Source organism: Perognathus longimembris, chromosome 28 (genome assembly GCF_023159225.1).
Source record: "Perognathus longimembris pacificus isolate PPM17 chromosome 28, ASM2315922v1, whole genome shotgun sequence".
Classification (NCBI taxonomy): Eukaryota; Metazoa; Chordata; class Mammalia; order Rodentia; family Heteromyidae; genus Perognathus; species Perognathus longimembris.
Window position 1 is genome coordinate 60117941 of NC_063188.1, and position 26196 is coordinate 60144136.

Here is a 26196-nt window from a genome sequence, read left to right on the forward strand (position 1 = left end):
GAGTGTTAAAGTCCCCCACTATCATTGTGTTTGGGTCTATGAATGTTTTTAGAGCCAGTAGTGTTTGTTTGATGAAGTTGGGTGCTCCTGCATTTGGTGTGTAGATATTTAGGATGGTTATTTCTTCCTGTTGGAGAGATCCTTTTACTAGTATGTAGTAACCTTCTTTGTCTCTTCTTACCTTTTTTAATTTGAAGTCAATTTTGTCTGATACTAGGATTGCAACTCCAGCCTGCTTATGGGGGCCATTTGCTTGATAGATTTGTTTCCAGCCTTTCACTTTTAGAAGATGGTTACTTTTGCTGGATAGATGTGTCTCTTGGAGGCAGCAGAAAGATGGATCTTGATTTTTGATCCAACTTATGAGCCTATATCGTTTGATTGGAGAATTAAGTCCATTAATGTTGACAGTTAGGATTGAGAGGTGATCGTTTGTTCCTTTCATTATCACTATCTTGTTTAAAGCTGTGTCTTCCCATTTCTTGATCTAGTGTTTACTAATTAGGGTTCATTTCTCTGTCTGTGTTGGGATCTTGATTATTTTCCCTGTATAGTACATCTTTTAGGATTTTGTGTAAAGCTGGTTTGGTGGAGATATATTGTTTCAGTTTTTCCTTATTGTGGAAGACTTTTATTTGACCTTCGGCTATGAAGGAGAGTTTGGCTGAGTACAGAATTCTTGGTTGGTAGTTATATTTATTTAGAGTTTGGTATACTTCATTCCAGGCTCTCCTTGCTTTCATAGTCTCTGCTGTGAAGTCTGGGGTAATTCTGATTGCTTTTCCTTTATATGTGATTGTTTTCTTTGCCCTAACAGCTTTGAGTATTTTTTCCTTGCACTCTGCTGAAGCTGTTTTGATCACAATGTGTCAGTGGGAAGTCCTATTCTGGTCTGGTCGATTTGGGGTTCTAAATGCTTCTTGTATGTGTATAGGCCTTTCCTTCTGGATGTTTGGGAAGTTCTCAGCTAATATTCTGTTAAATAGGTTGCCTATCCCATTAACCTCTTTCTCCAAGTTTTCCTCAATACCTATTATCCTTAAATTGGGCTTCCTGATTGTGTCTTGAATCTCCTGTAGCGATCTGTTTTGTTGATTGGACTGGATTTGTATTGATTTTTGATCTTTCTCCATAGAATCTAAGGAATCTTCAGTTCCTGAGATTCGATCCTCTGCTTCAGTTAGTCGGGACTGTAGGCTAGCTACTTGATTTCGAATCTCTTTTCCTTCTGACTGGTCTTTCCTGATGATTTCCATGTCATTTCTTAGGTCCTGTATGGACTTCTTTACTTCATTAACTTCATTACTTTGGTTTTGAGTGTTGTCTATCATATCTTTAAGCTGGGTAGCTATCTTTTCATTTGACTCTTGAAGCTCATTTATCTTTCTATTTGTGGATGCCATGAAATTCTCCATTAATTTTTGCTTTGCCTCCTCACGCTCTAACATAATTGACTGAAGAGTTTCAAACTTTTCATTTATCATGTTTATCAGTAGACTTTGTAGAGCATTTTGGGGGTTTTCTTCTATGTTTTTGATTGACTGCTCTGCTTCCTGCTTGTTTTGAGTGGGGGATAATACTTCATTGTTTGCCATCTTTCTTGTGTTTCTTCTGCCCATTTGAATTGGGAATGCCAGTCTACCAGCACCTGTGAGCACGGTTTAAGACCCAAAGCAGCCCTTACCAAGCACTGTTGTGTAAATCTTACAATTTCACAATTATATACAGATAACTTGTATACCTATCTATAAAGATAGATTTGGTGTTCCTAAAGAATACAATTTCAATATAACAACCGATCCTGGGCCCTGTATTCAGTAGTTACTTATTTACTGTTAAAACCCTATATGCAATTCTTGTTTTTATATTAAGTTCTTTTAGGACTGGCTTTCTCTATGAACCCCTTTGATTAACTCGTATTAAGCTGGGATACCCTCTATCCAATAACCAGGAGTCAATGGAACCTGGAGGTCCAGGCAGTAAGTCAGGAGGGTAAGTTGGAGGTAGTAAAGAGAATAGAGTAAAATGTATTGGGGGGGTGGTGATTTTGGTTTAGTTTCAGTGACGTGGAAATGTGGAGAAGAGTGGAATCAGTAGAAAGAACAATGTTAAAATGACAGACACTGGAGAGTTAGCAGAGAAGGGTGGAGGTGTTATTTATAGGAAAGTAATTTTTAAAGGAAGAGGACGCAATGAGAGAAATAAAGTAAAAATACTGGAAGACAGATACACAAAACAGAGAAAAATTATTTATAAAGGAAGCATACGTAAATAAAAAGGAAAATAACAGAAAAGGAACAACACAAACAAATAAACAAACACAAAAAAAACTTGATAAAACAAACCGGTAAAAATGGAAAACAAACAAAAAACAAACAAACCAAAAAAAAAATAACCAATGATGTTTCAGATGTGAAAAAATTAAAAAAAAAGTTTAAAAAAATGTTTGAAAAGAAAAAGAAAAAGAAAAAGAGAGAGAAAAAAAAAAAAAGGGTCCTCCTTGTTTGGGTGGTTTCTCCCCAGTCTCTGGTTTCCCTGCAATGGACTGCAGTCTATTTTCCTGATTGGCTGGTTTGACTTGATTTCAGTTGGCAAGGGGTGGATCTGTTCTGACCCTTCTCCCCTGTTGGTGCAATCGTGGGTCTCTGAGGTTCGCACAGCTTGCAGGCAGGCCTTGGTCGTCCTCTGTAGATGGGGAGGTGAGCAGTCTCAGGAACTGTGGCGGCTCTGTCTGCTGTGGGGCCGCTGCCTTTTTTTTTTTTTTTTTTGGGCCAGTCCTGGGCCTTGGACTCAGGGCCTGAGCACTGTCCCTGGCTTCTTCCCGCTCAAGGCTAGCACTCCGCCACTTGAGCCACAGCGCCGCCTCTGGCCGTTTTCTGTATATGTGGTGCTGGGGAATCGAACCTAGGGCCTCGTGTATCCGAGGCAGGCACTCTTGCCACTAGGCTATATCCCCAGCCCAGGGCCGCTGCCTTTGATGCCTGGTCTTGACTAGGCTGTGAACTCAGCAGGGCGGGGCGCCTCTGGCCTGTTTTGCTCTGCTGATTGTTGCTTGCCTGTGGGAGGCGGCCTCCTTGGCATAGGTGGGTATGGAATGCAGCTCCGTTTTGGGCTGGGAATTGGGCTTCCTCTGTGATGGGACTGTTTAGCTGTCCCAGGAACTGTTTGTTCCTCCGTCTGGTGTTTCCGTGCCCCTGGTAGCTGCTCGCAGCTTTTGCTTTAAGTTTAGAAGTTCCGGCGGGCAGGGCGGGGCATCTCTGGCTAAGCCCCGGACTCGCCTCCCGCCAGGGCAGGGGGCGTTCTTCTGGGCGGGGCTGGTTCTCACTGATTCCGCCCCTCCTGCCCTTTTCAAAGATGGCTTTTTTGACCTCGCTTTCCCCAGGCCCGCTTCAGTTCCAGTCTGGTCTGACCCTATGCCAGTGGCAAAGATGGCGCTTTGCTCTGGCGGTGGGGACAGGGATGCCTTCCAGAAGCTGGACTGTGGGCACAAGTGAGGATAACTTTTGTGGGGTACTCACTCTGTCTCTGCGATGTCAGGTCCTCCTTGCTCAGCTGCCGTCTGGAGTATTTAACGCTTTAGCTGTGTGGAGTGCGGGGGGGGCTGTGCCCAGCACTGTGCCGGAGCCGGCGCTGGCACGGCGGCGGGATGCCGCCCGGAGCTCAAATCTGTGTTTTCAGACCAGCAAAGTCGATTTTTCCTTCCTGGCCAGAATCCCTGTACTGTTAGAACTTACTTTGGCTGTCTTTCTAGGAGTAACAGTTTCTATGGGGTGAGAAAACTACGATATCGGAGGGAGCTCTGCAAGGGCTCTGCTTCTCCTCCGCGTCTTCCTCGGGACCCCTCTGGATACATTTCTTGTACTCTTTGTTACCTTGTCCCTCATGCCCCCCTCCCTCCCCCCCTTTCCCTCCCCCCCCCCGAGGTGTTCAGTTCACTTACACCAAACAGTTTTGCAAGTATTGCTTTTGTAGTTATTTCTCTTTTTTTTACCCTGTGTCTCTCAAATTTGGTATTCCCTTTGAATTTCCTACTTCCAATACCAGTAAACATGGTTTCCAATATACTCAGATAAGATTACAGAGATAGTGTAGGTACAACCATAGGAAGGTGATACAAGACCATCCTCAATAATAGAAACTACACATACACATAGGACGTTGAAAGTAGTTACAACTGTGATATAACAATTGTTTCCATAACATGGAGTACATTAAACTTAGCATCATCTTATGTGTTCATAAGGGTATAGCTATTGGGCCTTGTGATGCTCTGCTATGGCTTGCCTAAACCTCTACTAATTATTCCCAATAAGGGAGACCATAGAGTCCATGTTTCTTTGGGTCTGGCTCACTTCACTTAGTATAACTTTTTCCAAGTCCTTCCATTTCCTTACAAATGGAAAAATGTCATTCTTTCTGATAGAGGCATAAAATTCCATTGTGTATATGTACCACATTTTCCTGATCCATTCGTCTATAGAGGGGCATCTGGGTTGGTTCCAGATTCTCGCTATGACAAATTGTGCTGCGATGAACATTGTTGTGCTGGTGGCATTACTGTGATTTTGTTTCTGGGCTTTTGGATAGATACCCAAAAGTGGGGCTGCTGGGTCATAGGGGAGTTCTATATTGAGCCTTCTGAGGAATCTCTATACTGCTTGCCAGAGTGGCTGAACCAGTTTACATTCCCACCAACAATGAAGTAGGGTTCCCTTTTGGCCACATCCCCTCCAACAATTGTTATTATTAGTTTTCTTGATATATGACATTCTTGCTGGGGTGAGATGGAATCTCAATGTTGTTTTGATTTGCATTTCCTTTATGGCCAGTGATGTAGAGCATTTTTTCATATGTCTCTTGGCCATTCTCATTTCCTCATCAGAGAAGTTTCTTTGTAGGTCTTTAGCCCACTTGATGAGGGGGCTATTGGTTCTTTGCGGTTTTGTTTTGGAAGAAGGTAATTTTTTTAGTTCTGCATATATTTTAGAGATGAGGCCTTTGCCAGTAAAGATCTTCTCCCAGTCTGTGGGCTTTCTGTTTATCTTGAGAGCTATGTCCTTTGCCGTGCAGAAGCTCTGCAGTTTGATGCAGTCCCATTTGTCCAACCTTTCTTTGATTTGTAGCCTTTCAGGGTCTTTGTTAAGGAAGTTCTGTTCTGTGCCAAGGATCCCAAGTGTTTCTCCTACTCCTTCCTTTAGTGTTTTCAGGGTGCCTGTTTTGATTTCAAGGTCTTTAATCCATTTGGAATTGATTTTGGTGCAGGGTGATATATAAGGATCTAGTTTTAGTTTGTTGCATGTGTTGAGCCAGTTTTGCCAGCACCACTTGTTAAAGAGGCTATCTTTCTTCCATACTATTGTTTTAGCTCCTTTATCAAAGATTAAGTAGGCGTAGTTCTGTGGGTTCAATTCTGGGTCTTCAATTCTGTTCCATTGGTCTTCAGGCCTGTTCCGGTGCCAATACCAAGCTGTTTTTATTACTATAGCTTTATAATACAGCTTGAAGTTGGGTATTGTAATTCCTCCAGCACTGTTCTTTCTGCTTAGGAGTGTTTTTGCTATTCTAGGTCTTTTATTGTTCCATATGAATTTCTGGATTGCTTCCTCTATTTCATTAAAGAATGGTGTTGGGATATTAATGGGTATTGCATTGAATTTGTAGATAGCCTTTGGCAATATTGCCATTTTGATTATATTGATCCTCCCAATCCAGGAGCATGGGAGGTTTTTCCATTTTCTTAGTTCTGACTTAATTTCATTTTTCAAGCTTTTAAAGTTCTCATCAAAGAGGTCTTTCACTTCTTTGGTTAAGGTTATTCCTAGGTATTTTATGTTTTTGGGGGCTATTGCAAAAGGAGTTGCTTTCACTTAGGCAAGATTCTAAGATGTAAAATTGACACAATCATGTCCTCACAGAGTAGCATGCTGAGCTCTTATGTCAAACTTGTCTGGTAGGGGCTCCTTGAACTTTAGCTGCTCAATATGTGTTTCTGCTCTCCTCATGCCCCCTTTTCTTCATTAGGACACAGGCCTGTGGTATGAAACAACTATGTAGTGCCAATGGCTCCTGGTACTCTAGAAAAATGCTCTGAGGGAACTTTCCAGTTCCCACATACCAATGCTTCTTTTACTCAAAAGGCATCCTGGGCAGCTAGCATTTGATCTCAGCAGGAAAAAGTTTCATATACATCTTGGCACTGAAGGGCACTAATGTCCATTAATTTACTGTATACTTAGCTGACCTGCCAAAACAGCAGCATTCATACCAATAATCCACATCTTATTCCACTCCAGGTTACCTAAATAACTTATTATGCCTAGGGTCTTAGGGCAGAGCTCCCCCTCCCAGCTTTCTCCCATCCAAGTACTAACCAGGCCCCATCTTGCTTAGCTTCCAAGATCAGATCAGCTCTAGCACATTCAGGGTAGTACGGCTGTAGGTGAATAGCTTCCTACTACACATTACACACACTGCGTGTGCGTGTGTGTGCATGCATGCATGTGTGTGTGTGTGCTGGTACCAGAGTTTGAAATTAGTGCTGCATATTTGTACAGCTTGATGGCTCTGCTAGCCATGCCTTGAGCCATATTTCCAGCCCTAAGCTCTCTCTCTCTCTCTCTCTCTCTCTCTCTCTCTCTCTCTCTCATTCTCTCTCCCCCCTCTCTCGGTACTGGGACTTGAAATCAAGACTGACACTCTATCACTGTCTTTGAACTGCGATCCTCAGATCTCAGGCTCCTGAGTAGCTAGGATTCTAGGCGCATTCCACTGATGCCCAGCATGCTTTGACCTTTTCAACCTCCCCTCTCTTCTCCACTGTACTCTTTCTGCTGGTCCCTAGCCTTGGCTCTCTGTCTTGCCTCTCAGCCCTGTTTTGCCTCCATCTTCCTTAGCTCTTTCACAAAGCCTCATGCAAACACTGCAGTTATAGGCAAAAACAGTTGAAAGTGGCCCAAGCAGATCACTGCCAAGCTTGCAGGGAACCATTCCATTTTCCTATGGCTTTGTCATCCCGGCCCATCTCCAGTTCCACCATCCATCCTTTCCACTGAGCTAGGTGATTAGATTGCACAGCCAATGAAGAACTGTACTTGCCTCTGAGATGCATGGGCCAGAGAGGGAGACAGACAGCTGGCTCTGTGATGGCTGTGAGAAGCTGGACTGGTGTTTGTGTAGAGGGGAGGGGACAGAATGTGCCTGCCTCTGAGATCTTAAGACAGGTGGCTTAAGCTGAGCTTTGATGGATGCGTACGACATTTGCCGATAGAGGAACAATCAAAGGGCATCCCAGAAGTATACATGCTTCAGTTCCCGATCAGGGAACAAAAAAAAAAAAAAAAAAAGAAGAAGAAGAAGAAGAAGTATACATGCCATGGAAGAGAGAAGGGCAGTGTGTATTTAGTGCTCTGGGAGAAAGGAAAACGTGGTGCCTGGAAAAGGGTATATAGAGCCAGGTGGCCAAGAATGTACAGGATCTCATGGGGAAGCAGAAGGTTGGGCTAAGCATCTTGGCCCCTTGCTTGGTGTCTGTTAGGAAGGGAAATAATGAAAACTATGTCTGAAGATCACTCTGACTGGTAGTGTGGCTCAGTGGTAGAGTACTTGCCTAGCATGTGTGAGATATTGGATTGGTTCATTTTCACCCCTGAAAATAAATTATTCTGGAAGGCAGAGAACCAGAAGAAAGATGGCTAGTCAGGAGACAATTATTGCCCATGGTCTTAACAAACTGGGGTCCTAAACTGGGATGCTGACTATGGGAACAGGAGCAAAGGGATAGAGAATGGTGTCTGTTTCTTCTCCATCAGGCCTTTATCCCTGATTTGTTCTTCACCTTTCCCAATACCTTCTCTTGTGACTGTGCACAGGGCCTGAGCCTCAAGTCCATCTCCCATGGCAGGGTGTCCTCACCTCCAATTTGTCTTGGGATCTGACCTCTCATCGGGTCATAGGATCAGATCTTGGCTGCCTTCTGGGAATTTCCAAGTAATTCTGGGACAAGAATGTCCTACATTGCCACACTGCTGCCTTGCCTCTGGGCCCTGACCCAACTCCACAGAACTGCAGACGTCAGCTGCCTGGGGGTTTCTGGGGCCTAACCCAGAACCAGGAAGATCATTTTACATGGTTCTTGGGCAAACATGATTTCCTGGTTTACATCATCAATTGATATGCACGCTTGGAGGATTCAGCTTGGTCACCTAGTGGCAATGCCCTTCCTTCACTGTCTACTGTCAAGTTCCTTAGTAGTGGCATTTAATCAGGCCTTTACCCTCCTATCCTTCAGAAAAATCTAGAAATGTGTGCAAGTGGTCACAATGACTCTTGAGTATAAATGGCATTTAGGAGAAGAGAGTCAGGACATTAAACATCATGCAAGACAAAGAAGAGCTCTACACTTAAAAGAATTGCTTCACATCAGTTGGGTATGGTGGCGTATGCCTATAATCCCAGCTACATGGAAGTATAAGCAGGAGGATCTCTGCCAGCTTGGCCTGGGCAAAAACGATGAGACCCTATCCAAAAGAAAACCAAAGCAAAATTGGGTTAGAGGTGTGACACAAGTGGGAGAGTGCCTGCCTAATAACCTGAAGGCTGAGTTCAAACTCCAGTGGTTTGATACACACACACATACACACACACACACACTCATCACAAGTGGGCCAAGAGTACAGTAGTCTCCCCCTTATCCATGCCTTTAAATTTTTTTTGCAGTTTCAGTTACTATCAACTACAGTGAAAAAATATTATATGGAAAATTCCAGAACTAAATACTTCCTAGTTTTGTCTGTCATCTCTTATGGTGCCTAATTAATAGATTAAATTTTATCGTAGGTATGTGTGTATAGGAAACAACATGGGAACAGATAGGTCTGGATACATAAAGAGTTTAGGTATCCACTCAGAGTTTTAGAATACATCCCCGGTGGATAAAGGGATTATTGGAATTTCATTGGAAAACACTAGGACCGTGAGCTCAGAGAGGCAGAGACTGTGAAATCCTTGACTGAGTCCCCAGTGTGCGGCAGCATGTCACAGAACAAAAGAATGTACAATTAGTGTTTTGTTTTATTTTTAGATTAATAAATCAAGTTATTGCTTCATAAACCAACACCTCCTGAGCCAAATGCTTGGCTCTGGGAAAGAGGTGGAGAAGTCTTAGGGCCATGCTGGGAACAATGCCAGCCTTAGGTGGATACAGGAAAAGGTAATCTGGAATGCCTGGAGCACATCACCTTCCATGACTAGCAAGGGACCCCCAACTAGGGAGGAGAGCTCACAAGCTGAAGGCTGAATATCCATTCATCCCTCCCACAAACACTTGAGTTTGTACAGAAAATGTTTCAAAGCACATTTTCAGATATGTTCATGCTGGAAGGCTGGGTTGGGGCTGGTAGTAAAAGTTAAGGGCCTGAGAGGTTCCTGCCCAGCTAGAGCCAGAGCAGACAGACCCAATCAGACAGTCTCCTGGGACCAGGGGTGCTGGTGTGGATGGAAATATGCGCCACATGGCCTGAATTGCAGGGCTGGCCTCTGGCTCCCACAGCCCCAAACACTTCCAGATGGATTTATTTATAACTCCCAAAACTGAGGCAGTGCTCACTCAGTTGCTTTTCCTTCCTCCCCTCCCCACTCCCAAGAAAGCCTTGGGTACCCCGCCCCTCTCCACTCCAGAAACCAACAGGGGACAGGGAATGTGCAGCTGCTGAACCCCAGCTGGGAATCTTGGTCATTGCCTGTCCCCTAGGTGGCAACAGCAGCCCATGGTGTGAATTGGTGTGAATGTGCCTGCAGAGCCTGGCAATCTTCCTGCCCATGGCTGGTTAGATTTTCCAGATGGCTCTTGCATGGGTGGTTGGAGCCACACTCACCCTGGCAAGTTTCACTTCAGGACTGCCTCCACTTTCTTTGTATGAATAAAAATTGTTATTATAAAGGTGATGTACAGAGGAGTTATCATTTCATAATCTATTTTAAAACATATTATCTTTAGTTGTACAAACAGTTTCAATTCAAAAAGTTAGATTATGAGTACAATGCATGTTGATCAATGTCACCCTTTGCAGTGTTTTCCCTCACCTATCCCAATCTCACCCTTTCCCTCAAGTTACCGGGTTCTGTTTTCACACATGAATATTGAATATAATAATTGTATTCACTCACCCTTCCTCTCTCTATTTGCCTGTTCACTGCCTCCACTTTCTAAAGCAAGTCAGTCTTCTCATTCTGTCTTTGGTAACTGCTGAGCCTCCTCCCTTCCATCTTCTCCCACACAAGACACTGCTTCTCACTGTACACATATTCAGACACTTTGGACTATGACTTTGTCCAATTCTGACAGCTTCTTTTTTCAAACAGAACACAGCTCTGAAAGTTTGTCACATAGCAAGTTAAATAGCAGAAACAGAAGGAAAGGCAAAGGCCTATCCCTGATGCTATTGGCTCCTGAACTCAGTATCCTCATGTGTGAAGTGGGACAGATGCCTGGCAGGTGGCACAGTTAAATTTCTGTCTCTCAGTTACTCTGAGCACATGTTGGTTCTGTCATTCACTGGCTGGGTGACCTTCTAGGAGCCACTTTCTTCTCCTAACTCAAGTTCTTCATATTTCTTTCAAGGATTAAAAAGATAATGAATTGAAGTGGCTCTGTAAATTGTCTGTAGGAAGCCCTCAATAAGGAGGAAGGAAAAGTTGTGTGCCAGTAGCTCATGCCTATAATTCTCCTGAGATATAAGATTCATGGCCCTGGCAGGAAAAGTCCATGGGACTCTTACTTCTCATTAATCACCACCAAAAATAAAAGCTGGAAGTGAAGCTCAAGTGTTAGAGTGCTGGCATTGAGTACAGAAATTCAGGGACAGCATGTAGGCCCTGAGTTTGAGCCCCAGGACTGGTGCCAAAAATTAATAATAATAATAATAATAATAATAATAATAATAATAATGAGGAAGGAACAGGGCTAAGAGTATAACTCAGGAGCAGAGCATATGGCCCTAGGTTCCATCTCCAGCACCACAAAAACACAGTAAGGAATATGATAGCCTATTGTTCTGTTGCATTATTACAGAGTTTACAGCCCACAGCTCTTGAAATATGACCAGGCCTAATGCAAACATTACCATGACTTCTCACACATAGAGAGGCAAATCTGAGCTGGGAGAGATATAACAGCTTGGGAAAGAGAATTCTTATAGGAAGACACAAAGTATTTGGGCCCAGACCTAGATGATTCTAAAAGATTCTAATGTCAAGATTTCCCCTTTGCTGAGATTGCCCTGCCTTCCTCAATCATAGTATTCCCACTCCTTCCTTTAGGGCTGACCCGGAGCACCCTCATGTCCAGAGGTTTAGGTCACCCAGCATCTTGGAGAGGTCTGGAGGACTTCGATGGCCCTGAGGCTGAGGTCTTCTCACTTTCTTCATCTCCTAGTTCTAACCGGAATGAAATTTCTAGCATCATATCTGCTTCCTATAAATCCTCTTTGCCAGCAAAGTGACTCATTACGTCTGGAGAGTTCCCCCATTCAAGGGTCCAGATGTATTTCCCTGCAGCTGTTCAGCAACACAAGACACCAGACTTCTGCCTCTGTGGGAGCCTTTGGCATTTGGCACATCCCTTTCTGCTTGCTGCTGTGCAATTCACCACGCCTAATTTCTCCATGTTTTCCCACCTCACACCATAGCCTGCCAGAGTGCCACAGTGATAACAGGCAGAAGTGAACTGCAAGTTCTGGGTGCACATAGACAAGGGACCAATGGTGCTTCTGTCAATTCAATGTGACTCACCAAATGGGCCCCCAAATCCCAGCATTTAGGTTTCATCTGTTTTTATTCCCTTGTCTTTTCATCGAGCTGCCCAGGAGATTTCAAATTCTGCGTAGTCCACAAATAAGTGAACGGTTATCTGATAAATGCCCACCACTGAAAGGAGCTTAATAAATGCTCACTCTATCCAAACAAAGGAGCTCAGAGTTTGTGCACAAACTCCTAGAGTCCCAGAGGCAACTTCTCCCTATTTTCAGAAGCTTCTTTAGGTGCTTATGACAAAAACCACTCGTTCTACAGCTCTAGTCCTCCAGTGCAGGCTCTCTGCGCCTCAGTTTCCCTTCTGTGACATGAGAACAATATCACTTATCTCTCAATGTTATTGTGAGGTAGCTAGTAATGAGTCATGGACGTGGCAGTCCCTAAATAAACGTGACATTACAAAGATGGTCCTTGCAGCAAAAGTAAAATTCTGAGACACTATAGAATCATCTAGAAGAAAATCATTTTTCCTCTCAATATTGGGGAGGCATCTAGTACATACATAGCAACATGGGATAAACAAAATAATTAAACTAAAGTCTCTTTCCTACAAAAGACTGTAGGACAGATAGAAATTTAGTCAAGTGTAATAAAGTATTTCAGATAACTCAAATGCCTGTAGGAGCTGGGCAGGTACTATAGATGAGTAAAGAAGGTAGGAGGAATATAATAGGAAGTGGTGTGGCAGAACAGCACATACTCTACCATCCCAATTCAGCTATTGTACTGTGATAGCACAAGAGTGCTACCAGACTTTTTTTGGTGCCAGTGTTGAACTCAGGGTCTGGGTGCTGTTCCTGAGCTCAAGGCTACCCCTGGAGTGCTCTACCACTTGAACCACAGCTCTACTTCCAGATTTTTGGTAGTTTAGTAGAGAAAAGAGGCTTATGAACTTTCCTGCTGGGGCTTGCTTCAAACAGCAATGCTCAGATCTCAGCCTCCTGAGTAGCTAGGATTACAGGTACAAGCCACAGGCATGAGCCACCAGTGTCTGGCATACCACTTCTTTGTTAAGAAAAAGTCAGGGCTGGGGATATAGCCTAGTGGCAAGAGTGCCTGCCTCGGATACACGAGGCCCTAGGTTCGATTCCCCAGCACCACATATACAGAAAACGGCCAGAAGCGGCGCTGTGGCTCAAGTGGCAGAGTGTTAGCCTTGAGCGGGAAGAAGCCAGGGACAGTGCTCAGGCCCTGAGTCCAAGGCCCAGGAGTGGCCAAAAAAAAAAAAAAAGCCAGAAATTTGGATTGCATGGAAAGATTACTAATTGTTATATATTGGTAAATAGTGTATAAAGCATTCATCAATGTGCGAACAGTAGAATATAAATTTGCCAAAATAGGAGTGACAGTAAATACTAGAAGTTTACAAAGGAACACTCAAATCCCTTGGGTTGGTATGACTACCTCAAGGTAGGATTCATTCTGTGCCCTCAAAGTATGGGTATGACTTTGATGTGTGGGAGGGAGGTGCTTTAGCAAGATCAAAAGTAGAAGTAAGAGTTAATGGCTCATGTCTGTAATCCTAGTTACTCAAACGGGAGGCTGAGATATGAGGATAAAGTGGCTTTATTTTATGCCAATATTGAATTCAGGGTCTTGCACTCTCACTTGGCCTTTTCACTCACGGCTGGTGCTCTACTACTTGAGCCATAGCTCCACTTCTGGCTTTTGCTTTTGGTTAATTGGAAATAAGTTTCATGAACTTTCCTGAACGTACTGGCTTAGAACTGAGGTCCTCAGATCATAGCCTCATGAGTAGCTAGAATCACAGGTGTGAGCCACTGGTGCACTGCTTTGTTGCTCACATTTTATTTTTATTTTTATTTTTTGCCAATCCTGGGGCTTGGACTCAGGGCCTGAGCACTGTCCCTGGCTTCTTTTTGTTCAAGGCTAGCACTCTGCCACTTGAGCCACAGTGCCACTTCTGGCCATTTTCTATATATGTGGTGCTGGGAACTGAACCCAGGGCTTCATGTATGTGAGGCAAGCACTCTTGCCACTAGGCCATATTCCCAGCCCTGTTGCTTACATTTTAATAAGGTAAAGTTGTTGTTGTTTCTTCATTTGGTTGAACTCAGGATCTGGGTGCTGTTCCTTAGCTTTTTCACTCAAGGCTGGCACTCTACCACTTGAGCCACAGCCTCACTTGTGGCATTTTAGTGGTTAATTTGAGATACAAGTTTCACAGTCTTTTTCTGTCCAGGCTGGCTTCGAACTGTGATCCTCAGATCTCAGCCTCCTGAGTAGGTAGGATTATAGATGTGAACCACTGGTGCCTGGCTAGATCAAGGTTTAAAGCTAATCCACACAAATAAATCCTGAGCCCTTTTTTTCCCCTTTGGTTGGTCCTAAGGCTTGAACTCAGGGCCTGGGCACTGTCCCTGAGTTCTTGAGCTCTTTTGATCAAGGCTATCACTCTATCACTTTGAGACACAGTGCCACTTCTGGTTTTCTGGTGGATAATTGAAGATGAGCCTCTCACCAACTTTCCTGCCCAGGGAATTGCTTTGTCAAACTCCAGCCTCCTGAGTAGTTAGGATTACAGGCATGTGCCACCAGCACCCTGCCTACTTTCAGACTCCTTTTTCTAATTAACCATTAAAAAGCTGGAAGTGGAAGTGTGGCTCAAGTAGTAGAGCCACAGTTTGGGCAAAAATACAAGCAAGAACATGAGGCTCTAAGTTCAAGCCCCAGTACTAGCATGAATGTGCGTGCGTGGCACACACACACACACACACACACACACAGAGAGAGAGAGAGAGAGAGAGAGAGAGAGAGAGAGAGAGAGAGAGAGAGAGAGAGAGAGAGAGAGAGAGAGAGAGAGCTGAAAGATGTATTCTATAGCCAGAGGCGAGGGATGTCTGGCTTTCATGTGCTAGGGGCAGGGGTAACTTCCAGCCACTAGGCTGGTCTCAGAGGAGGTTTATCCTGAAAACAACCAGGGAGCTCAGCTTACAGGGGACAATCACTCTCTCTTCCTTAGAGAGAGTGATTCTGAAAAGGCCTTCAGAGAGAAATATTAAACAGACAGACTGCCTGACATCTTATTGGTAAGGGTGCATAAAGGACACTTTAGTTAAGGCCAGGGACTTCTCTGGAATCAAGTGATGCAAAAATCTAGGGCAAATCAAATAATGCAAAACCTTGGCTGACAACTGTAGAATCATTTTCAGAAGGTGGGTGGGAAAACCTCAGGACATCAAAGCCAATTGGTTCTTTCAGAACACTTTCATTGATTTGCCTGACTTCTCACATGCAAAACCAAACTCTATTTGCAATAGGAGAGTGTCAGTCCTGAGCCAACAGTAGCTGATTGTTTGCATTAATGCTTCTGAGTCAGAAAAGAAAATAGCAAAGAAGTGGTAGAATTTCACTATCTCTTTGTGAAGTAAACTTTCTGCCCAAGCAAATAAATTACCATATACTGCAGATATGTTTTCCTCAATTATTTTTGATGCTCTTCATGAAGAAACAGTAATAGTCATGACAGACTTCAAGTATATTGTAAATTACTAGCATTTCCCATCTCTTTTATTTCACCCTTTCCTTCCTTCCTTCCTTCCTTCCTTCCTTCCTTCCTTCCTTCCTTCCTTCCTTCCTTCCTTCCTTCCTTGTTTATTTATTTAGGGTACTGGGCATGGAATCTAAGCAATATCTCAATATCTATAATGGAGCTGCACCTTCAGCCCTCCATTCCACTTTCCCTGTAGTACCCTGTACAAAACAAGCTCTGATTCGCAGCATTTGAGGATTTAAATGATGTGGGTTTCGTATTCTCACGTGAACCTATCTCTAGCAACCAAACTGACAACAGTGAGTTTAAGGTGGGAAGAGATGCAGAACAGCACAGTGTTCAGTTACAAGAGATGGGAAATATCTAGAAAATGTAGATCATAGTAATATATTAGGAAGTGGGAGCTAAGACTATTCTTTGGCACTACTAAGGGCATGTGTGCATGTGTGCGTGCATGTGTACCAAGGTTTGAACTCGAGGCCTCAAGCTTTCACTCAACTTCCTTGGTCATAGCTGGTGTTCTATACCACCCATGCCTCCAATCTGGTATTTTGCTGGAAGCCCTCAGACTTTGCTATCTATGCTGACCTCAAGTGGCAATCTTCCAGGTCTCAGCCTCCCAACTAGGTAGGATTACAAGCAGGAGCCACTGGCACTGGGAAAGCACTAGGGTTTGAAATCAGGGCCTTGTGCTTGTCATTCTACTACTAGAGTCACTCCTCTTCTTCTTTGTGTTTTGTTTTTTTTAATAATAAATGTTTTTATTTCTCCCATAACTTTAGAAATGTGAACATTCTGTGATTAGTAAAGACTTCTAATTGACTTCTTCATTAGGCCTCAATTCCCTTCTATATAATGTACTCTTGTTCAGGAAGACAGTTAGCTTCTCATCACCCTTTTTGTCTAGATAATATCCAAATAAAAATCCCAAAGGGATGAGTATATGAACCCAATGAAATTCACCGTGACTGCTACAGCCTAGCCCGGCCCGGCCCAGGTGCCAATCACAAACAGATGACCAAGGACAGCCACAGTGAACTCTGTGACCTGTGCAGGCAACTTTAAAAAAATGTAGTTTATGTAATTGCAGAAATTAGTTTGGCTTAACAATTTTTAAATCATTTTAGACTTACAGAAGAATTGCAAAAACAAATCAATATAGCTTTGTTTCCCTCTTGTATACCCTTCACCCAGCCTCTCATTAGGCTGACATCTTACAGAATTATAAAACATCTGGCCTGGGAATGTGGCTTAGTGATAGAGTACTTCCCTAGCATGCATGAAGCCCTGGGTTCAATTCCTCTGTAACACATAAACAAACAAATAAACAAAAAGCTGGAAGTGGAACTGTGGCTCAGGTGGTAGAGTGCTAGCCTTGAGCAAAGAAGCTCGGCAGTGCTCACTCCCTGAGTTCAAGCTCCAGGAGTGGCAAAAAACAATCCATCAAAACTAAGAGACTAACCTTGCAGTAACTTGGTGAACTAAAATATAAAATTGCTAGGAGTTTCCCAGGTCTCCACTCATGTTTTCTGTGTATTCTAGGACGCAATCCAGGATCCCATGTTGCATGTGTTTGGCCATTTATTTTGTAGAATGTTCCTCAGTTTCAGTTTATATTCTGTTTTCTGGAATAATTTGATTTTTAATGATGGCTGTGTTTACATGTTGGCTCATACATTTCCTAAATATTTAACAATTGGATCTCATGAACCAGCTCCAGCACACCACAGCAAAATAGATAATTCATTGGATTTTCATTAGTTCTACAACTATTTATTGAGCGCCCTCTAGGGGCTAGTGCTGGAGATACAAACATGATCAAAACAGTCCTTGCTACCCAGAAAACCACAAGTAATTAGGAGGCAACAATAGAGTGGTAGTAGATAGTTAGGATGGAGGGTAGAGAATGTACTAGAGCAGGGCAAAGCATGATGGCTCACACCTGTAATCCCAGCTATTGAGGAGATAGAGATCAGGAGGATTGCAGTTTGAGCAAATATTTGGTGAGACCCTCATCTCAACCAACAAGCTGGGTGTGGAGGTTTATACCTATAACCCTAGCTATGCAGAAGGCTGTAGGTAAAAGGATTGTGATCCAAGGCCAATCATGGGCAAAAAAGGAGACTCTGACAGAGCATAAATGGGCTGAGGGAAGAGTGTCTCAAGCACAAGGGTCTGAGTTCAAATTCAGTACTACCAATCCCCCCTCCCTCCTGAAATAAACACCAAATAGCCAGAGAGCTCAAAAGTGGAAGGGAATAAATAACTCAGCTCCACTTTAGCTTTTTCACTTATTCTTGCCTATCTCCTTTTGTCACAAATTCAAAAGTAGAATCCTTGTCTGATTTGTTATTAGTATATCCCTAGCTCCTAGCTCAGGGCCTAGCCTGTTAGAGGTATTTGTGAAATCTTTGTGAAATGGATGAGTGAATGAATGGATCAAGATCTGAGAGCTGCATTCCCCACTCTCTGTAGTCCCAACTTCATTTTTTACTTAGAAATCTGCTGCCTTTTCCTTTACTCAGAATTTAAACCTTATGCGGACAGAAACTCTGACACACACAAAATTCACAACTTGCCTCTTGCAACTGCAGTGAGATTGTGAAAGAAAACAACTAATGCTTGTTGTGTTTAGTAGGTGCAGTGTCCACCCTATACCATACCTATGGGGGTATATACTTCAGGAACCTTTATTGGACCTGTAGTAGGTGTCAGACACTATTTCAGCTCTTCAGTGAATTAAGAGTGAAAATCTCCACTTTTAGGGGCTCAGATGGTAATTTGTTCTCTATGCAAATAATCTTTCTATGGAAATCTGTGGTTATTCCCACTTAAAAGTGAAAAACTAGGCCCAGAGGCTAGCTAAGTAACTCAAGGTTACACAGTCACGAATGGCAGAGTCTGGCAGATTGGCTTTGAGTCTGATCTACCACTTGAGCCAAAGCTCTGCTTCCAACTTTTTTAGTCCCTAATTGGAGATAAGCATCTCATGGACTTTCCTGCTTGAGGTGGCCTGGAACAATGATCCTCAGATCCCAGTCTCCTGGCTAGGTAGGATTACAGGTGTGAGCCTTTGGCATTGGGCTGAGATTGTGTTTTTAACTGCTAGCACATGGCTGCCTGAAGAGCTACAGGACTATGCCTGGCAAACCTGCAAATGACTGACAAATCTGAATTCTTGTGATTCTTGGTAGGAGCATGGTGTGCTGTGGGGGCAGGAAAGAGATTGGACAGGGAGGTCTGAGCACACACAGAGCGCAGTGATCCCAGGAGTGGCCTTGGACACAGCATGAGCCTTGAGATCACCAGCTGTGCTGGGAGCATGGGGTCACCTTGGTCCCTTGCTGGAGACAAGCATGGAGTCAGCCAGGCTTGGGGAGAAGGCTGCATGGACTTAGCTCTCTGTTTGCTTGTTTGTTTTGTTTGCTTTCTGTGATCATTGTTGTAGAATCCACCTTGCTGATGGTGGCCTTGACTTATTCCCCTTGCTCAGTCTTCCTGTTCAGTAAGATGAAGAAAAAGTTTGGCCAAACCCCTCACTGGGCTTTTCTGCTTTTCTGTTTCCATTGGAAAGAAAGACGGCTTACCAAGTGCTCTCTGATTCTTGGAATGAGAAAAGAAAATAGTTTATCAAAAGAGTAACCCGCACGCCACCCACTTTACTCACTGGACTTAGGATGCCCAGAATTCCTGGCAGGGTGAGGCAGGGAAGGCGCCTCCCTTCTGCTCAGCCCTCAAGGAGTCCATGTGACAATGATAGCTTCCATCTGGCCTGCTTTCTTCCCCTTCAGCTCCACCTGCCGCCTTGATAATTCAGAAGGACAAATTGAATATCTTCCTTTCAGTCTCTTCTATCTCCAGCTGTGGGCCCAGCTTCCCAGACCCTGGTCAGCAGAACTGTGGAGGCTTGTGGAAGACTTTGAGCAAATATCAGGTTCACTGAGACTCAGTGTTCTCAAGAAAAAATGTGGGTCTAACAATGCCTACTTCATGCAAATGTGATGAGGAGCAAATTTTTATGCCATTGACAAATCATGAAATCAGGGCCTCACATTTACTCACAGCTGGCACTTTACACTTGAGCCATGCCTCCAGCTAGACATCTTGCTGGTTAATTGAAGATGGGGTCTTTCAGACTTTTCTATCCTGGCTGGCTTCAAACTGGGATCCTCAAGTCTTAGATTCCTGAGTAGACAGGATTTCAGGTGTGAGACACCAGCACTACCTGAGGATTCAAATTTTGGCTGACAAATGCTTGATAAACATTAAGCTCCAGCTAGAGTAGTTAAGAAAGCTTGTCCATGTGCCCACCAGACTGGCAGACATGGTGCAAGTATTTGCTCTGAGAAGTGGCTGCTGGGATGCCATCTAACAACTGTCTCTTCTAGACTCCTGCCCTGCATGAGACCCACAGCAGGGAGCTGTGCAGGCTCAGCTTAGTGCTGCAGCCTGAACAGCCCCACCCCCATAGTTATTTGAACAGCTGGAACAGGGCGTAAGTATAATGTGGGTTGAAGACAAGATAGTGCTTTGCAGGAAGTCAAAAAAGAAATGGGGTATGGCAAGGGCAATAATCTTTCTCTGGGCACCCTGTGGCTTAAGTGCTGGATACTTGTGGCTCATGCTTGTTAATTCTAGCTACTCAGGAGACTAAGATCTGAAGATCATGGTTTGAAACCAGCCTGGGCAGACAAATGTGAGAAACTCTTATCTCCAGACATGGATGAGGGAAGTTCCAGGGCAGCTTGAGCAGAAAAACTCTGAGAGACTCTATCTTCAGAATAATAAGCCAAAAGGTTCGAGCATGACTCAAGTGACAGAGTGCTAGCGGAGCAAGCAAGCAAGCCAAGTAAGAATGTGAAGATCTGAGTTCAAGCCACCAAGCCACAGTACACACACACACACACACACACACACACACACCCCAGGAAGTTAAAATTCAGTAAGAACTGGTTTGTAGACAAACGAACAAAGGCTTCCTGGTCCAGTAATTACCTCTAACAGGATAGCCAAGGAAGTTTCACGCAGAAGATATTTGTGCAAGTCCTGAGCAGAGAGAGGAAGACATGCAGGTATCTGGAGGCAAAGAATTCTGGGTAGAAGGAAGAGCCTATGCAAAGACCCTGGAGGCTGTTTTAGGAACAGCAAGATGATGAGTGGCTGGAGCAGTGGGGGAGGACAGGTCAAGAGGGGCACTGTAAGGACTTCGGCTTCATCTGAAATAGAGATCCACTAGAGGGATGTGAAAATCTGATTCGTGTTTCAAGACCACTGAAGCTGCTGTAAGGAGAATCCATGACAGAAGAAGCCCCTTCAGAGGGCTGTTGCAAATCTCCAGGTGAGAGATGATAATGTCACAGACAAGGAAGGTGATGACAAGTATTTGATTCTGGATGGATTATGAAGGTGGAGACATGACATGGAAGGTGAGTCAAATATTAGTTGAGCAAGACCTGGAGGTTAGGGTTCTAAGCAATTGAAAAGTTAGGGTCACTATAATAGAGACAGGAAGAACTCTAGGAGCTGCAGCCTTCAGAGGAAAGGCCAGAAGTTTGTCTCTCTTTGTTTTTGCCATACTGGAATTAGAACTCAGTGTCCCATGCTTGCTAGGCAGGTCACTTGAGCCATATCCTGGTTATTTTGCTTTAGATGCTTTTAGATAGGAATTTTTGCCCCAGCTAGTATTAGATCTCAATTTATGTTCTTATGCTTCCCACATAGCTCGGGTTAAAGGCATGTAGCACTACGCCTGGCTTGTTTTTGTGATAGGGTCTTGCAAACTTTTGCCCAGGCTGGCCTAAAATCCTCCTCCTCCTATCTTCAACTCCCAAATTAAGGAATTTGGTTTTAACATGTTAAGTTTGTGATGCTCATGACATGGTAGGGAGATGCCTATGAAAGCCAGCCCCTATAAATAGTGAGTCAAATTACCCAGGAGCAGCTGCAGCAGCAGCTCTACCTATTCTTTCTACCCTGGAGCATCGTCAGAGGCCCATGGGTTCAAAGCTTCCTCCCTGACTGATGACACTATGGGGAGGGAGTGGAAGTCTTAGTAGGTTGGGCTTCATGGAAGGAAGTTAGATTATTAGGGGCGTGCCCTCAAGGCGGTTATTTGGACTCACCTTTGCCCCATTCCTCTCCTCACTTTCTGACCATGATAGACCTAAAAGCAATGGAGTCAACTTAGCATAAACTGAAACCTCTGAAACTGAATATGTGAAACCTCTTCACCTTTTAAGTTTGTGTCAGGTATTTGTTACAGTGCCATAAAGCTGACAGCCAAACCTTGCTGCCTCCATTGCTCTCTCATTCAGTGTGCATGGAGCAAGCAACCCCAAGCAGAGAGATCCAGCACTCTAGAGGCTTCCCTGACAGCCTCATCCCCTTTCTGTCCACCTAACATATGTGGGTTCCAGTGCAAAACATTTAAAAAAAAAAAGCAGATCTGCTCTGCTTCAAATCCTCCCTGGATCCCCAATGCCTCCAGTGGAAAACGGGCTAAAGTCTGCAGTATGGCCAAGAAGGCCCCATTTTGTGCCGTCCTGGCTCCTCATTTCCTGACATGCCACCCACACAGCTGCTCACCAGAGCTTAAACTACAATGGCTAGCCACAACTCCCAGGGACCTGGGCCAGGAAAACCTACCTACCTAGCCCTACCAAGAGCTTGGTTTACTCTTCTTCTACCTCCTGGTAAATCTGTCTCCATCCTCAATTCAGCACACCCAGAAGAGTTTCCTTAGGAAGCTGAGGCTAAGCTCTTTCACATTACACAATCGCTGTTCCTTCTTCTGCTTCTCCCAACTGGACTTGAGTTGCCACTTAAGGGCAGGAATCATTTCTAATTTATCCATCTCTGTAATCTCAGCACAACCCTGGTCAAAACAGTCAATAAAGTTTATTGTAACTAGGTATGGTGGCACACACCTAGAATCCCAGCTGCTTGAGAGGCTGAGGCAGGAGGATCATTACAGCCTTAGATTTTGAGGCTAGCCTGGAATGAAACTTCATTTTTTTCTTCTGTTTCTTTGTTTTTCTTCGCTACAGACTCAGATTTGAGCCTCACAACCAGCTACAGGCCTTTTATTCATCACACCTTAAGACTTCCTGCTGGATGGAGGGCAATCATTGCTGAAATGGGGCTTCTGGGGTTGCTGTTATCTACTGTTCAGTACTTGGGAGACAGAGCAAGCCTCAGCAACTGCTTGTATGCTGTACTTCCTTCCTTTCTTTCTTCCTTTTTTTTGTCCCTCTCTATCCCTTCCTACAGAACAAGCCTCAGCATCTGCCTGCATCCTGTGCTTCCTTACTTTCTTTCTTCCTTCCTCCCTCTCCCTTTCCTTCCTTTCTTCCTTCCCTCCCCCCTTCCTTCCTCCCTCTCCTCCTCTTTTTCATGTAACCTATGCTGATCTCAGACACTTCTCCTGCCTCAGCCTCTTGAAAACTTGGACTATAGTTGAGCACAAAACTATTTCTTTAAAGAAAACGGTTTTGTGAGTGAGTGAATGAATGAATGAATGAATGATTATTCTAATATAGTAGAGATGCTGAAAGAACAAAGAAGTATTCATTTGGCCCAAGGAGGGACTCGGCTGGAGTGGTACACAGATGTCATTTGGAAGACCAAGAAAGAGTTTGCCAGGCAAAAACAATTCTCAGGGATGTGCTCTTCACACTAGTCACACACTGACAGCCAGGAAGCTGAATGTAGCTTGCATATGCTTTGGCTTTGGCCCTGTCTTCCCCGCCCCCTGCTCTCCTACAACACAATGTTTTCAGAAGTAATGTGAGGAGACAAGCGTTGTGGTTACTCAGACCTAAAGTCTCTCACACTTGGCCAACTCTCACCCTTACGTTCCCAGCCAGGGCTGGGTGGGGAGGGTGGCCCTGCATGCATGTGACTTGCTTCCCTTGCAAACTTGAAGGCCCGCTCACTGAGTTAAAATCCTAGTGCTTAAGGATTTGCCTCATCCAGACAGAGCTCTCATGTGAGGGGAAACCCCCATATTGTCAGACCTGGCTAGCTGATTGGTGCCTATGGAGATAAAGACCCAACTCTTCACTAGCACCAGTCTACCTCAGTGCCTCTGAGGTATTCCAGAGAGTTCTACATGGTAGGAGGGGATGGAGAGGGTGGGAAGAGTGCAGGTACTACCTTCTGAACTCATACCAAGGCTTGATTTGCTCTGCCTCCCCACTCCCAAGTATTGAAAAATAGATAAAAGCTACCCCCAGAAACCCCATATCAACAGCCATTGCAATCAAACAAGAAGTCTTACTGCATGATGAAGACAAGCCATGGCTGGCTGTAGCTCTGGTCTGGGATTGCCGTAAGTGCCCAGCAGCCTTGGCTCTGCTACCCACTGGGCACAGGAACTGGCTTTCTAGGGCACTGTGGGCAGTGGAGTGGGCAGAAATGGCTTCACTTAAGACCTCTGTGACTTCCAGTGGGAATACTACAAGCCAGCTAGGGGAGGCATAGATGTATCCAGACACCACCAACTGCTTCCCAGTTGGCTAGGTGTAAATGAAGGTGCAAGCACTTCCCATTCCTCCTGTCTAGCTGATGCTAGAAGGTTCTCTAGCCTTGGCCCTCATGTTTTCCACTAAATCCCTAACCCCTGGGCCACATCTGGCAAACTCTCTTGGCTTCAAGCTGCACAGAAGAAAAACACACAGTACAGCTACAGTCCAGTTCCCTACTCATGTCACAAACATGCACATAACACTCATCCCACCCACAGTCATACCAGTCACCACATCAGGACCCTGTGTTAACGAACTGGTCATGGCCACCATCAAACCTCTCCCAGCCAGCTTCTATCAGCCTTCAGTTCCTGCCCACTCAGTTTTACAGTTCCACACTCAAAGTGCCTGCTTGCCCTTACAGCCACCACAGTCTTAGTATACCATCCAATACAAGGATGACATAAGTTGGTGGCAATCATGGCAAGGAAACCAAAACCACAGATGTCTCAAATCAGTTCTTCAGGGCTTTGCAAAATATGTACTGTAGAATTTCTTTGCAAAGTTTTCCTTCTCTGTTTTATTTGACTTTGACAAACAGAACTACCAGGGATTTGTCTCCCTGATACATAAGCAGGCAGGCAGGAAGGAGCAGGAACTCTAGGCAAAGCCTCACAGAATCACTCTCTTTTACCCTGGGGAACCTCCCTGGAGTTGTTCCAGCATGTGAAGCTACCTAGTCAGAAACATGGCTTGTCTGCTCCCCTTTGCCTCTCTCCCTCCCTCTCCCCTCCCTTCTATCCCCTTTACCAAGAGCATGGATTGCTTTGTGAGAGCACCTGTCATTGTGTCTCCAAAGCCTTGAGCCCTCTGCATGGAGCCTAGGGACATCCATGCTCCGTGTTCAGTAGCACAGCGCTGTGAGCCATCAACCATCACTTTTGCCCGGTGTCTGACTATGGCCAATGACAATCACACATCCACCCAGCCCTCTGCATAGCTCTCATTCCCTCTCACCCAGATGCTGTGTGACTCAGCTGCTGTCCATGCTGGGCCAGTGTCTTCCAGCCACCACCACTTCTGTGTCTGTGACCAGGCAGATTTGCAGCTCATGTGGCCTCTGAGACGGATTTATGCCAAGGATGGCAGTGAGGAGAATGCCTCCCTGCCCGACTGGGCCCTATATGCATGTCTGTCTCTATGAAGTCCAAGTGCAGATCAGGCCACTTGTATCACACACCCCTCATTCAGCACTTTGTCCTAGAAAGGACCCTGCTGGGAAAGTTGGGCTAAATTCACACTTTGTGCCACTAACCAATGCCTTCTGTGTATGCCCAGCTGGCCACCAATGGGTGTGCTGTGCTGGTCTTTTCTGCATGCTAAATGGGTCCCACTTGTGCTGGGCAGTGTGAAGACAATCACTATCAATGGAAAAACATCTCCCTCTGCAGCTGACTGCCAGGTCAAAAAATCCAAAAGGCACAAACCACTGTTCTTTGGTGGCTGGATTCCGGCATGCAAAGTCAATCTAGACTGACTGCTGTAGATTGGGTGACATTGGAAACCACTTAAGCAAAGCATGGGCAATTTTCATTTCAAAGCAGGTCAAACAGAGAATTCCAGTTGTGCCAGAGTTGAAAGGAAAGCAAACAGCACCAAATCCAAGGGTCACAAGTGTAAATGCCTCTAGGCAGGGAAGAGCTAAAGAAAATGGGCAGAGGTGGGGAGGTGGAAGAAAATGAGGGTGGAGATGAAGCATTAGAGCACCCTGGCCTGTCCTAAAGTCACTTGTAGCCAATTTCACACCCTTACTAACAAAACTTTCTGCAGGTCACTTGGGCCCAAGAGCTGCAAGTTCAGGACACCCTTTGAAGACAGAAAGCCCAGAAAGAGGAAGATTTATGTGAGGTCATCCAACAAGACAGAAGCTCTTGTATCGCTATTTGCAAATTGAGTTGCATGATGCCTTTGTCACCCTTTTGGAAGCCATGCTCTTCTGAGCAATCTCCTATGCTGTTCCAACAATAGTACAGAAGATAGATTGCCTACCTTCATGAAATGCTCCATCTGTTAGGGAAATGGCAAGAACAGAGCCTAGAAATGGAGTTGGAAGCAGGTTGTGCAGCCCCTGCAGGCCAGACTGAAACATGTGGACTTTATGCCTTAAGCAGCAGAGCAGCCTTTGGGAAAGTGTAAGCAGGCCTCACATAGCTGTCCTGTACTTAGATTCTTCTAGCAATGGTGACAAGATGGACTGGGGCCAGAACAATGGGGGGGGGGGTGGTATAACTGGAGGCACTGAGATTTGTTGAAGAAATCATCCATGCTTGAGGCCATGAGGTCAAAGGGCATCAAGGACAGTGGGCGGGGGCTTCTGGATACCTAGTATAGGGAAGTGATGGGCTAAGG

General features: G+C 44.7%; 2 protein-coding genes across 7 annotated transcripts in view; both read right to left on the reverse strand.

Moving 5' to 3' along the window:
* The window catches only part of Nhsl2 (NHS like 2), a 272880-nt gene that overhangs the window by 145830 nt on the left and 100854 nt on the right, over positions 1 to 26196 (reverse strand). The window lies entirely within an intron of this gene.
* On the reverse strand, positions 16096 to 16406 carry LOC125344035 (NADH dehydrogenase [ubiquinone] 1 beta subcomplex subunit 1-like; the record flags this gene model as incomplete). Its single annotated transcript, XM_048336645.1, has 1 exon — positions 16096 to 16406. A coding segment is annotated over one exon (270 nt), but the record flags the coding sequence as incomplete, so codon positions are not given.